The following is a 13690-nucleotide window of genomic DNA, read 5'->3' as shown; positions in this document are numbered from 1 at the left end:
TCTGATACACAAATCTGTTTTGAGTACTGAAATATTGGATCATTTAAACATTTATTGAAATTAAACCATGTGAGAAGTTTAGAGGGAAAAATCACTATTTGGGGGAGCTTTTAACAACTTATAGACATCTGAAATGTGACCTCGAAGACACACTACTTTTTGCAAGATGTCAAAAGCACAAAAAGGTTGGAAACATAGTGGAGTGGAAGTACAGAGTAGCACAAAATAGAAATACTCAAGTAAAGTAACTCAGTATTTATACTTAGTTACTTTCCACCACTGGATATTCAGTGTTTATGTACAAGTAAAAAGCATTTCCAGTATTGACACATTGTAGAATATTGAAAATATGGTGAAAGTTCTTGAGAACAGACAATCTCGAAAATATTTTAGCAATACAGCTCAATATTTATCAGTAAATCAGCAACTTCTTGTTTTTCTTTGCTACAAAGAAACCCAGTAAAGACTATAAAACTATTGGTTGTTTGGTTATTGGTTCTTGAAGTAACATTTATGTCTGATCATCTCTGAAGAGATATACTCACATTGTATTATATATTATCAAGGTCTGACAGAAGTCTGGTGCAAGTCTTACACAGCAAACATAAAGTGATGACAGACACAGTATTTAGTATTTTAGGATTTTTTGCAATGAAAATGAAAAAAAAAAAAGAATGAGGCACATGAAAGCCATTTTGATTTCTAGAAATTCTGTGAATTTATGCAGTAATTTGTACTTGATTTAAATCATAGAAAAGCACAAACCATAAGGAAGTACAAGATACCTTGTTTATTACAACGCACCAATGTGTCTTGGGGTCCAAAGGACAGGAACAGGCTAATAAAACCGTCACACAGAGTCCAAAGATGAGTGAATGAGTCTCACCAGCTAAAATGGTGATAAAACTGAGTCCATCTTGAAAAATGAACATGGCACATTTGTACACAAATGTTTTTTGAAATGAAATGAAATCTGTTTGAATATGGAAAAATAAAATGTTAACTGAGAAAATTATAGTCAAACACAAATACAGATAGAGACACTTACAAACACACCTCATTAATGTTTCCTTACATCATATAGTAAATAAATGTCATCTTTAGAGTCTATTATCAGTGTTTTTTTCATCAACTGCTTTTGCAACAGTTTCTCTGTCTTCACTGTGACCTGAAGTGTATTTAACTTCTTAACCTTCATGTCTGTGTTTAGATTTCTCTCACTGTCCGGGCTCCAGAATAAACTTTTAAGTCTGAAGGACAAGTTACACAGGTTTTAGGTCACATCTTGTTCTATATCTTAGTAATAAAAGCAGAAAGCAGCTTTTATTACCATTAATGATCAACCAATGAAAGAGGAGGGTGAAGCTGAAGGCAGATCTTGACATTTTGAACAGAGCCACGACACCATTACAGGGTTGGAATCTCTAACCAAACAACGCTCACTTGGAGGACTGTAAGAAGCAAACTGGAAATGAGTCTTTCTTGGAAAATAATTAGGAAAACAGAGAAAATGGCTGAGAAAGATGCTCTTTTCAAAAGTTTCCTGACTTGCCATCTATGTTCAGAGACTTTCAGTGATCCTGTGTCTCTGACCTGCAACCACAGCTTCTGTTCAAGCTGTCTGCAAAAATTCTGGGAACAAGCTGAAAACAGAAACTGTCCCATTTGTAAAAGAAAATATTCAAAGGATTATCCAGGAGTGAACTTTGCACTGAAGGAACTAGCTGACTCATTTGCTGGGATACAGAAAGCTGGATCATCTGAGACAGAAAAAGGAGAAAAGAAAGAGGAGGTGGTGTGTAGCAAACATCAAGAAGAGCCTGAATTGTTCTGTAAAGATGAACAGAGAGCTGTGTGTCCTGTCTGTGATTTTCCTCACCAAAAAGGTCACAAGGTGGTTCCTGTAGAACAAGCAGTCAGTGACCTGAAGGACCAGCTGAAATCTGACTTAAAGTCTCTACAGGACAAGAGGAACAAATACAAACAAGTGGAGAAAACATACAATGAAGTGATTCAACACTCCAAGAAGCAGCTGTTGTCCACAGAGAAGCAGATCAGAGCAGAGTTCAACAAGCTCCACCAGTTCCTGAAAGAGGAAGAGGAGTCCAGACTGGCAGCTCTGAGGGAGGAAGAGGAGCAGAAGGGGAAGACTATCAGCAGAAAGATGAAGAGGATTCAGGAGCAGATCTCCTCTCTGTCAGACAGTATCTCTGCTGTTGAAGAAGACCTGCCGAAACACTACGTGTCATTCCTCAGCAGTTATAAACCCACTCAGACCAGAGCCAGAGCCCAGTGCTCACTGTCAGATCCACAGCTGGTCTCAGGAGCACTGATAGATGTGGCCAAACACCTGGGCAACCTGTCCTTCAGAGTCTGGGAGAAGATGAAGGAGAAGGTCCACTTCAGTCCTGTCATTCTGGACCCAAACACTGCAAACCCCCGTCTCTATCTGTCTGATGATCTGACCAGTGTGAGACGTGGAGACACAAAGCAGCAGCTCCTTGATAATCCAGAGAGAAACACTGAGTATACCACTGTTCTGGGCTCTGAGGGCTTCAGCTCAGGGAAACACAGCTGGGAGGTGGAGGTGGGAGACCATCCAGGCTGGAATGTGGGTTTGGCTAAAGAATCAGTTGACAGGAAGGGAGAAAGACAATCTTCACCAGAATATGGATTGTGGTGTTTGTGGCATGGTGATGGAAAATACATTGATGGTCTTGGTGAGACTGTCAGTGTGAAGAGTCTCCAGAGGATCAGAGTCGAGCTGGACTATGACAGGGGGGAGGTGTCCTTCTACAACCCTGAAGACATGACTCACATCTACACTCACAGAGACACTTTCACTGAGAAACTCTTCCCGTATTTCAGTGTTGGAGAGGCTTGTGATGCTAAAACCACTGACATCAAAATCTATCAAACTGAGATTTCTCTGTGATGTTCAGGAAGGTTTGTGTTTTCAGCATTTTGGTTTTACTTTTCTCTTATTTTTTCTTTTGTCTTTGATTTGATAACAGATATGATTTGGTGTTGAGGTTATCCTGGTTAGTAGCATCTTGTTTTTAGACCACAATATAATATAAATATAATATACATTGTAATGACTGTACAAAATACTACAATTGGGTTTTTTAACACTTTCATTATAATTGAACATCAATCTTCTGATGAGTTATTTCAGTGTTGATCATGTTCTAATTTAATTTTTTACACTTAAAACTCAGAGTCTCAGTGGTTCAGTGTATCAAAATTAATTCTGGCTCTGATTAATTATTATTTGTTCTTTTGTTCTTCAACAGAACTAATTTATTGTTGAGGATCACTGATATCGTTTTTTCTCTCTTGTTTTCATGCAAAAACATGAACAAATAAACTGTTGTTCTCATCTCAAATTTTAAAAGATGTTGAGCCGTTCAGGGTTTAGTCATTTTCTCTTTAGAACAAATTAATTAAAGATGGTAACTGTTGATATTAAGCTTACCTTGTAATGGATTTCAACAGAATATTTACTTATGTTGTTAAATACTCTGATTCTGCTTTCTTGGCTTTCAAAAATAGATTTAATGTGTAAGTTAGTTGTGTCGCCTCTTAAAATATAGATGAATTCACAAGAAAGATGAAATCATCAAGTGACAAACTTTACAAATCAAAGCTATTAATTATCCTCGTCATCAATTTAGTTTGTAAGATTTCTGGATCTTCTGATGATTTATTTCAGTTTTGATCATGTTTTGATTTCATTTTTTTACACTTTAAACTCAAAGTCTCAGTGGTTCAGTGTATCAAAAATCATTCTGACTGATTGATTATTATTTGTTCTTTTGTTCTTCAACAGAACTGATTTGTTGTTGAGGGTCACAGATATTGTTTTTTCTTGTTTTCATGCAAAAACATGAAAACCTAAACCGTTGTTCTCATCTGAATTTAAAAGAAAATGTTGATCTATTCAGGATTTAGTCATTTTCTTTTTAGAATAAATGTATTAAAGATTGTAACTCCTGCTGTTGATATTAAGTTTACTTTGTGATGGATTTGAGTAGAATATTTACTTATGTTGTTAAATACTCTGATTCTGCTTTCTTGGCTTTCAAAAATAGATTTAGTGTGTAAGTTAGTTGTGTCGCCTCTTCAAATAAAGATGAATTCACAAGAAAATATGGATACAAAATGCTGAAACTGTTTCACATCATCAAGAGACAAACTTTACAAATCAAAGCTGTTAATTATCCTGGTTATCAGCATCTTGTTTTTAGTCAAACAACATTGTATAGTAGTATATATCCACTGTACCGAATGCTTTGATTGTTTCAGTTTTGTGACAGTTTCAGTCGTCAGATTTAGATTTTTATATTCTTGGGTCTTTTGATGAGTTATTTCAGTTGTGAATCAGTTGTTTTATTCTTTGGACACAAGTGTTTTAATACAGTTTTATTTTAATTCAGTGTTTAATTCTGACAGTGCTTCTGCATACTGTTTGTGTCATTTTGGTGGTGTATACATGGATTGATGAACTGCAATTTTGAGATGGTGATCAGCATATAAGAAAAAAAACTAACCAGTATAATATAGTTAACATCTCTCTGAATCAACTATATTTTATAAAATGTGCATCCGATGGATGCTGTTTGTCATGATGTGTAATTAAATCACCAGGAGTTTTTATTCCAAATGTGTGTCAGTCAGAAAAGGAAATACAGGTTGTTTCACTTTCTTTACTATAGAACTGAATGTATGTGTGTTTACCCTCCACTACTTCAAGACATGAACATAAACTCTAAAAGAGGCTGTTCAATTTAAAATAAATCATTTACAACAGTTTCCTTCAGAAATATATCTATTTTAAGTTTGAGACTTTGTATTTCTTCATTTAAGATGTTGATATGGGTTGTGATTTGGTGTTGTGTAAAGATTATTTTTATATTGGCGTTAAATAAATTAAACTGAAAAACTTGAAGTTGTGTATTTTTTCATTCAGTCTGGTTCAGCAGTAAGTAGCAGCAGTTCACTCATGATGAGAAGACTTTGTTCTGTGACATGATGTCAAAGGTAAAACACTTTATAATCCTGCTGGTTCCTCATCACTTGATGTTCTGTTGAACAATATTCACTTAAAATTAAAGGATGAGGCTGGAGATCTTTTTTTACTGTCATCAAATTTCATGAACAGATCAGACGTCTGTCCTTCAACACTTCCTGTCCCCAGCCTTTCTGACACTCAGTTCCAAACACATTGGTTCCTACTGGAGATGTGAATCTTTAAAAATGAGTCACAAATATATTTGCCTCCTGTCAAACACTTTATGCCACAAATATTTCACTGTAAAAATGCAAATCAGTGACATCATCATGATTGACAAAAGCAGCCTCCACCTTATGTTTTCTAAATTCTGTTCTCTGTATCACTAGTGTTGTTTGAACATATTCTGTTGATAAAATGATGAAAAATGAACCAAATAGTACAGAATTTTGCTTCATTTTGTTTAAAAACTACTCATAAAATAAATGTTAAGTACTTTTTGCCAGTTGGACACACATATAAACATATAAACTGTCACTCGTTATTCCACTTCTATTCCTTTATTGCAGGTAACATTTGAGTTGTGCAACAGACGGCAGCAACAAGCTGTACAAGACAGAAAATGTCAAATGAAGGCTAAATAAAACAGTTTCACCCAGTACCTACATGTTATGTGAACGCTGAAGTATTCAATCCTCACTGGAGGACTAAAGTTTCAGGTTTGTTGAATTTGTAAGAGCTGTAACGTTTTTTTATTTTTTGTAGGATAAAGTCCCTGCATGTTTCGAATGCAGACAGCACAAGCCTCAAACAACAGACCAGCTCTTTCTTCAACACCCAAGGAACGCTGGCCCATAAAGTAAGGAACCCCCATCTCCTGCATTGTCACCAAACCATCTTTGATCCTTCAAGCTACAAGAGCCAGCAAGATAGGAAGACCAATTCACACCCCAGTGTGACCCCCACCATTGGTTATCATAACTCACCTCTAAGAGCCAGTCACACACAGACATGAGCTGGCACCAACTTTAATCCCACTGTGGATTTTGATTTTTAGGACTTGAGTGATTGATCACTGGACAAACCAGCATAAGGCACAAGACATGCTGCACTATATGCCATGCCCCATTCACATACACACTTTACACGCGCACACACACACACACACACACACACACACACACACACACACACACACACCCTCAAATGGCATGGACCCCTGACGTTGGCTAGGATGCATCTTCTGGGCGGGCAGACTGAAACTTTAAAACAGTGTCTTATCTGAGACTCTTGGCCCTTTTTGCTGTTTTGGGGCTGTTTGCTGTTTTGCTGTTTTATGCTGTTTTTAATGCTCTGATTGTTTCAGTTTTGTGACAGTTTCAGTCATCAGATTTAGATTTTTATATTTTTGCTGTTTTAAGCTGATGTTTTTAAGCTGTTTTTAGGCGTCTCTTTAAGGCTGCTTGATGCTGCTTGCTGGTTCTTCTTGCTTTCTGCCATGCCGGTGGAAAGCTTGCAGTTTGCTAGCCTGAAGATGTGACTCAGAACATCTTCTGAATCTGGAGTCATGAGTTGAGGATCAAGCCTAGGAAAGCATGAGAGCATAAATCAGGAGCTCTCTTCCAATGGAACCTTTTCAAGTTCGGACCGGCCTACTCACTCATTATTACCAGATCCAGACTCCAGCTCCTCACCCTAGTGCATCGGACTCCATTCTCCGCAAGAAGCCACCCCAGGGAGCAAGCAAGTATTTGTGCAAAACCTTCATCCACTTGCTTGAACCCTGGTGCTTTCATGATTTGTAATTTCAATTGGCAATTCTGAACTAAGCTGTGGTGCAATTGATTTGACTTGCTGCTTCTCAGGTAACAGTCATTTCATCTGTTTATCAGGTTTCTCATACCAGCTACACAATAGATAACTCTACATCATGCATTCAACTCATTCACTAGCCAAAGCCTTGTGTACCAGTTTCCCTTTCCCTCTTGTGTCTTGTTTGTAAAATGTTGTAGTGTTTAGGACTTGTAGCTATAGTATTAGTAATAAATGTGTATGTAACTAAAGTGGACTTGTTTGTGTTTTCTTGTGCTTGCATCTCAGTCACTTAACCTTAAAAGACCTATACCCTTGCAAAATCATAATTAAGATTAATAACAATCATAATTCTATTCGACCTCTCTTGTGTGTCCAACAGGGGGGACTGTTTCCCTATTATTATACCTACTCTAATATGAGTTATGTCACTGGACAAATAATTTCATGTTGGAGTTGTGCACAATAATAATTCATAATTCCCCCCATAAAATCATAAAGATATTTGAGTGCACAAATTCCTACATTTTATACTTAAGGAAGAAAAAGACGTCAGAATATAGCCATTTCACCTTTTATTTCTCATATATGATGACACTAAAAAGCCTATATATGAGACAAGGATCTGTACTTTACTGAGTTCAGAGTAAAATATTTTACTCTGAGGGACATGCTGGCACCACCATCTGCTGGTGATAAAACTACATAGCATCATTCCCCTCTATTAATAGGAACTGAATGCAGATTTTGACATTGTAGATCAGAGTTCAGACGCCATTACAGGGTGAGAGATCTCTGCTGAAAAACACTCATTTGAAGGACTTTGAGTGATCAAGTGAAGGAACAGTAACTTGGTGAGTCTGACTATTGAAAGATCATTTAGATACCAAAACAAATGGCTGAGAGAGCTGTTCTTGAAGGTTTCCTGACTTGCCATGTGTGTTCAGAGACTTTCAGAGATCCTGTGTCTCTGACCTGCACCCACAACTTCTGTTCAAGCTGTCTGCAAAAATTCTGGGAACAAGCTAAAAACAAAAACTGTCCCATTTGTAAAAGAAAATCTTCAAAAGATTATCCTTTGGTGAACCTTACACTGAATGAACTAGCTGACTCTTTTGCTGGGAGAAAGAAAGCTGGATCATCTGAGACAGAAAAAGGAGAAAAGGAGGTGGTGTGTAGTAAACATCAAGAAGAGCCTAAATTGTTCTGTGAGGATGAACAGAGAGCTGTGTGTCCTGTCTGTGACGTTTCTCTCCACCAGAGTCACAAGTTGGTTCCTGTAGAACAAGCAGTCAGTGACCTGAAGGACCAGCTGAAATCTGACTTAAAGTCTCTACAGGACAAGAGGGACAAATACAAACAAGTGGAGAAAACATACAATGAAATGGTTGAACACTCTAAGAAGCAGCTGTTGTCCACAGAGAAGCAGATCAGAGCAGAGTTCAACAAGCTCCACCAGTTCCTGAAAGAGGAAGAGGAGTCCAGACTGGCAGCTCTGAGGGAGGAAGAGGAGCAGAAAGGGAAGACTATCAGCAGAGAGATGAAGAGGATTCAGGAGCAGATCTCCTCTCTGTCAGACAGTATCTCTGCTGTTGAAGAAGACCTGCAGAAACACAACGTGTCATTCCTCAGCAGTTATAAACCCACTCAGACCAGAGCCAGAGACCAGTGCTCACTGTCAGATCCACAGCTGGTCTCAGGAGCACTGATAGATGTGTTCAAACACCTGGGCAACCTGTCCTTCAGAGTCTGGGAGAAGATGAAGGAGAAGGTCCACTTCAGTCCTGTCATTCTGGACCCAAACACTGCCAGCCCCTGGCACTATCTGTCTGATGATCTGACCAGTGTGAGACGTGGAAACACAAAGCAGCAGCTCCCTGATAATCCAGAGAGAAACACTAATTATGCCACTGTTCTGGGCTCTGAGGGCTTCAGCTCAGGGAGCCAGCACAGCTGGGAGGTGGAGGTGGGAGACCATCCTGGTTGGAATGTGGGTTTGGTTAAAGAGTCAGTTGACAGGAAGGGAAAGTGTCTCCCTTCACCAGAAAATGGAATCTGGTGTTTAAAGCATCACAGTGGAAAATGCATTAATGGAGATGGTAGGACTGTCAGAGTGAAGAAGAGTCTCCAGAGGATCAGAGTTCAGCTGGACTATGACAGGGGGGAGGTGTCCTTCTACGACCCTGAAGACATGACTCACATCTGCAGTCACAGAGACACTTTCACTGAGAAACTCTTCCCTTATTTCAGTGTTGGACCAGCTGGTGGTGCTAAAACCACTGATATCAAAATCTGTTAAACTGAGATTCCTCTGTGATGTTCAGGAGGTGTGTGTGTGTGTGTGTGTGTGTGTGTGTGTGTGTGTGTGTGTGTGTGTGTGTGTGTGTGTGTATTATCAAGTGATAAACATTTAAACAGATAATTAAGGCTGTTTGTTAGATCTCATTAGTCTGGTTAGAAGTTGTTGAGCAGATTTTGTTCAAGTTAAGTGATTCTATTTTTTAATTGTCATCAATTTTAGTTTGTAAGATTTTTGGATCTTCTGATGAGTTATTTCAGTTTTGATCATGTTTTAATTTCATTTTTTATACTTTAAACTCAGAGTCTCAGTGGTTCAGTGTATCAAAAATCATTCTGGCTCTGATTGATTATTATTTGTTCTTTTGTTCTTCAACAGAACTGATTTGTTGTTGAGGGTCACAGATATTGTTTTTTTCTTGTTTTCATGTAAAAACATGAAAACCTAAACCATTGTTCTCATCTGAATTTTTGAAAGACGTTGAGCCGTTCAGGATTTAGTTATTTTCTGTTTGGATGAAATTTCTTGATGATTTAATTCCTGCTTTTGATGTCATGCTTACATTTTAGTAGATTTCAACAGAATATTTACTTATGTTGTTAAATACTCTGATTCTGCTTTCTTGGCTTTCAAAAATAGATTTAGTGTGTAAGTTAGTTGTGTCACCTCTTAAAATAAAGATGAATTCACAAGAAAATATGGATACAAAATGCTGAAACTGTTTCACATCATCAAGAGACAAACTTTACAAATCAAAGCTGTTAATTATCCTGGTTATCAGCATCTTGTTTTCAGTCAAACAACATTGTATAGTAGTATATATCCACTGTACCGAATGCTTTGATTGTTTCAGTTTTGTGACAGTTTCAGTCATCAGATGTAGATTTTTATATTTTGGGGTCTTTTGATGAGTTATTTCAGTTGTGAATCTGTTGTTTTATTCTTTGGAAACAAGTGTTTTAATATAGTTTTATTTTAATTCAGTGTTTAAGGTTTAATGTTAAGATGATGATCAGCATAAAATAAACAAAACCAACCAAAACAATTTTGTTTAATTTTTTTTTTCTGAATCAACTGTATTTTATAAAATGTACATCTGATGGATGCTGCTTGTCATGATGTGTAATTAAATCACCAGCAGTTTTTATTCTAAATGTGTGTCAGTCAGAAAAGGAGATACAGGTTGTTTCACTTTCTTTACAAACATCTATCATATAGTCATGTGACTATATGATAGATGAGGTAAAATCTTACAAAACAATAATACAACCAGTTTCTGCAAAATACAATATTTTTATTTTTACCCATTAATGGTTTAAATCTCAGTTTCTTCTTTTCATAACGACAAATTTCTCACTGAAACTGTTTCAACTTCAGTTTTCAGAACACAGTCTCATAATCTTTGTGTCGCCTCTTCAACATTTATGGACAGTCTGAACTTATTTAGTTAATATTTCCTTTTGTAAAGTCACATGACAAATTAACTGATTGTATATAAAGAAACCTGAAACAACCTCATACCACCCTGATGATGCTAAATAGACAAAACATGTGAGTAATAAAGCGTGACATATTAGAGAATAGTTGTGCAACCTGTTTATTTTAATGGAGTCGTGTTAATTCTCACACTGGTCTGCACCTCGCTGTGTGTGTCAAATATTGAAACAGTCAGAAAAGGAGGGAAAACTTTGTATAACAAATCCTCAGATGATAAAACTGAATGTATGTGTGTTTACCCTCCACTACTTCAAGACATGAACATAAACTCTAAAAGAGGCTGTTCAATTTAAAAGAAATCATTTACAACAGTTTCCTCCAGAAATATATCTATTTTCAGTTTGAGACTTTGTATTTCTTCATTTAAGGTGTTGATAAGGATTGTGATTTAAGTGTTGTATAAAGATTATTTTTATGTTGGCGTTCATCATTTTAACTTGAAAGATTAAAGTGAAAAACTTGAAGTTATGTATTTTTTTATTCAGTCTGGTTCAGCAGTAAGTAGCAGCAGCAGGGATATAAATTCCTCTTTATATCCTGATTTCAAAGATAACTAGAAAATGCAATTTTGGTAGAAATTGCGTGTGATTGCTGAAAGCGAATTTAGATTGTATAACTGGAAGCTGAACACTATTGAAAAATCTAGCAAGATTAAAATCAGCAATGGATGGAATTAAATCTATACCCTCACTTTTGTAAGACAGACATGCTATGCATTGAGCTAACATGTCACACAGCAATGCCAGGCCAGATTTTGGTGTTTAGTCTGTCAATTGCATGAAATTGACAAAAAAGCAGTTCAGCTCAGCTCATTAAGCTGATTGACATCACCTGGACTCCTTCATCCTTCAACTCTACTGAGTTCTGCCCTAAGCAGGGCTCAAACTCACAACCTTTGGATCTAAAAGAAACTCTGAAATGACATGAACTTAAACCACTAGACTAGTCAGATAGGACCTCTAGAGTTGGATGGAAGATGTCTTTAACAAGTATGTCAATCCACATTTTAGGTAATAATGTTAAAGTAAGCTAGAGTAGAATTGAATTATGGCACAGGATAAAGATGTGAAGCAACTTTGTACATGAGAGCAATATTATGAGGAGCACTGCAGTGAGCAGGCATCAAACACACAATCTTGTCATCTAAGGGGTAACTGATCATAAGAACAGTGTTCTAAACCACTGAGCCAACACACATTACCAGTAATGAAAGGAAAAAATCTCCATTTTGATGAGGAAAATGTATCTGTCTCAAACTAGAAACAGAGATTTGTACATCATTAGTGAAAGCAAGAGTAGTTTAACATGAGAATGAATGATATGTGTAAAAGTCTTTGAAGGAAGAGAGAATCTGTAAGTTTAAGAAACCGGAGTGAGAGGAGACACACATCCTGCAGACTGTATTGCAGTCAATGAGAACATGACAGCGACTCTCTATCAATTGAGGTTCAGATCTCAAAAACTATAAGTCCTATGTGAAATGTATTTACATTGTGAGAGAGAGGAGGCTTGTGGCAACATACTGAGGCAAGATATGTGCCTGAGGAGTTCAAATTGTGGGAGTGACAGCAGTTTAGAAAAACATTTCTGGTCTAAAAATATCTGTACTCTCCACTGTGCCTGATCACATGACACACTGGTGAGACCTGAAAAAGTCTGCAAAACCCCTGACTTTGGGCTTAAATTGCTGAAAAACTACAAAAGATATCACTAAACAATCTGATAACTTTGAAAGTTCAAAATTTTGTGAACATTTTAAAGTTTGAACGGCGTCTGTACAATAACAGACGTCCCAGCAGTTGAGTGTCAAAGGGACAATAGTTCCAAATTAGTTGGACGGTTCGTCCCATAGACAGCCAGTATAAATTTAAATTTTTTAAAAAATTATATAAAATCGCTGGAACATGTTACATTTCAGAAAAATACAAGCACATATCTGCTGAATGTGTTGCACAGATTGACAGTAGAATGGTTATTATAGCACAAAGTATGCAGCAGTTGAAACACGGCAAAAAAACGTACGGAAGACGGAATAAGAATAAAATGTGAGAAGAACAATGTGCTTCCAGCAATCACACAATTCTCACATACAGTTTTAATACAGTCAATAATGTTGATGTATGGACATATTTTTCTTCTTTCACTATAAGTCCACATGGTGGAGACAAAGTACACATTTTGGTTACAGTCTGTTAGTATTTTGAAAAGTTCATTTGATTTCCATTTTCTGAAAGTTTCTACACGTATATATTGTTGAATTCTGTTTAGTTTGGTCATTTTACTTATTTTCTGAATATAAAATTCACTGTTATCTTTCCTTCAAAGAAACTGACACTCTTCTTGTCAAATTTTTACTGTATGGACAAGATATTAGATGAAAAGTCATCAGTGGCTGAAGCTCATTATGGAGTTCTTCACTGAGCACCAATTTTGTCAAAATATACTCAGAAAAATTCAGATTGAAGTTTTTTTTCTGCTTTTCGGAGGTTCACATTTATTTTGTGCTGCTGTACCATCATCATCAAAACTCAGTTTTCCAAAATACAGACTGGAATTAATTTAAATATCTTTAATATTCTTACTTCATCTTCCTCTTGTGCTTCTCTTACTCTTTCCTTTTCTGCTGCTTTAACAGAAGTACACACAGAGCAACATAAAAGTTCATGTTTTCTTTCCTCCCACTTTACACCACAAACATTTCACTGTTCAAATGCAAATCAGTGAGATCATCATGACCGACACTACTGATGGAGTGGTGCTGAATCCCGGACATCTTGTAGGAGTCAGTATTTAAGTGAGCTGCTCCCTTGTGTCTCATGAAAAACAGGATCCAGAACATGGCTCGGTCCAGAGGCTTCATGGGCTGGTCTCTGTGCAGCCTGGAGAGATCCTACATGTTCTCCCTGTAGGATGGCTCATAAAACACCACCACCTCCAGGAAGTTGTATTTGTTTAATGTGCAACGCCCCTCGCTCTCATCCTGAACAGGTTATCATCCTAGTCAAACATCAGAGGAAGGCCAACGATGGAAACTCTGTGGTAGATGGCCTCTTGAAGTCCGTTGGTGC

The 13690-nt window shown here is 37.1% G+C and overlaps 2 protein-coding genes across 2 annotated transcripts; both read left to right on the top strand.

Annotated features, from left to right (window-relative positions):
- Positions 1-1510: 1510 nt before the first annotated feature.
- On the top strand, positions 1511-2966 carry LOC137172528 (nuclear factor 7, brain-like). The gene has a single exon (XM_067577019.1). The coding sequence runs from the start codon at positions 1511-1513 to the stop codon at positions 2933-2935; it is 1425 nt and encodes a 474-aa protein (XP_067433120.1). The 3' UTR covers positions 2936-2966.
- Positions 2967-7592: 4626 nt separating this feature from the next.
- LOC137168514 (nuclear factor 7, brain-like) lies at positions 7593-11039 on the top strand. The gene has a single exon (XM_067571146.1). It carries the CDS (start codon positions 7722-7724, stop codon positions 9123-9125), a length of 1404 nt encoding a protein of 467 aa, XP_067427247.1. The 5' UTR covers positions 7593-7721; the 3' UTR covers positions 9126-11039.
- Positions 11040-13690: the final 2651 nt, after the last annotated feature.

This window comes from Thunnus thynnus, chromosome 2 (assembly GCF_963924715.1).
Source record: "Thunnus thynnus chromosome 2, fThuThy2.1, whole genome shotgun sequence".
Lineage (NCBI taxonomy): Eukaryota > Metazoa > Chordata > Actinopteri > Scombriformes > Scombridae > Thunnus > Thunnus thynnus.
This window is presented reverse-complemented; position numbering and strand designations above follow the sequence as displayed.

Bases quoted from the DNA above. Each gene is read 5' to 3' on its own strand.
- LOC137172528 (XM_067577019.1), top strand. From the start codon at position 1,511: ATGGCTGAGAAAGATGCTCTTTTCAAAAGTTTCCTGACTTGCCATCTA.
- LOC137168514 (XM_067571146.1), top strand. From the start codon at position 7,722: ATGGCTGAGAGAGCTGTTCTTGAAGGTTTCCTGACTTGCCATGTGTGT.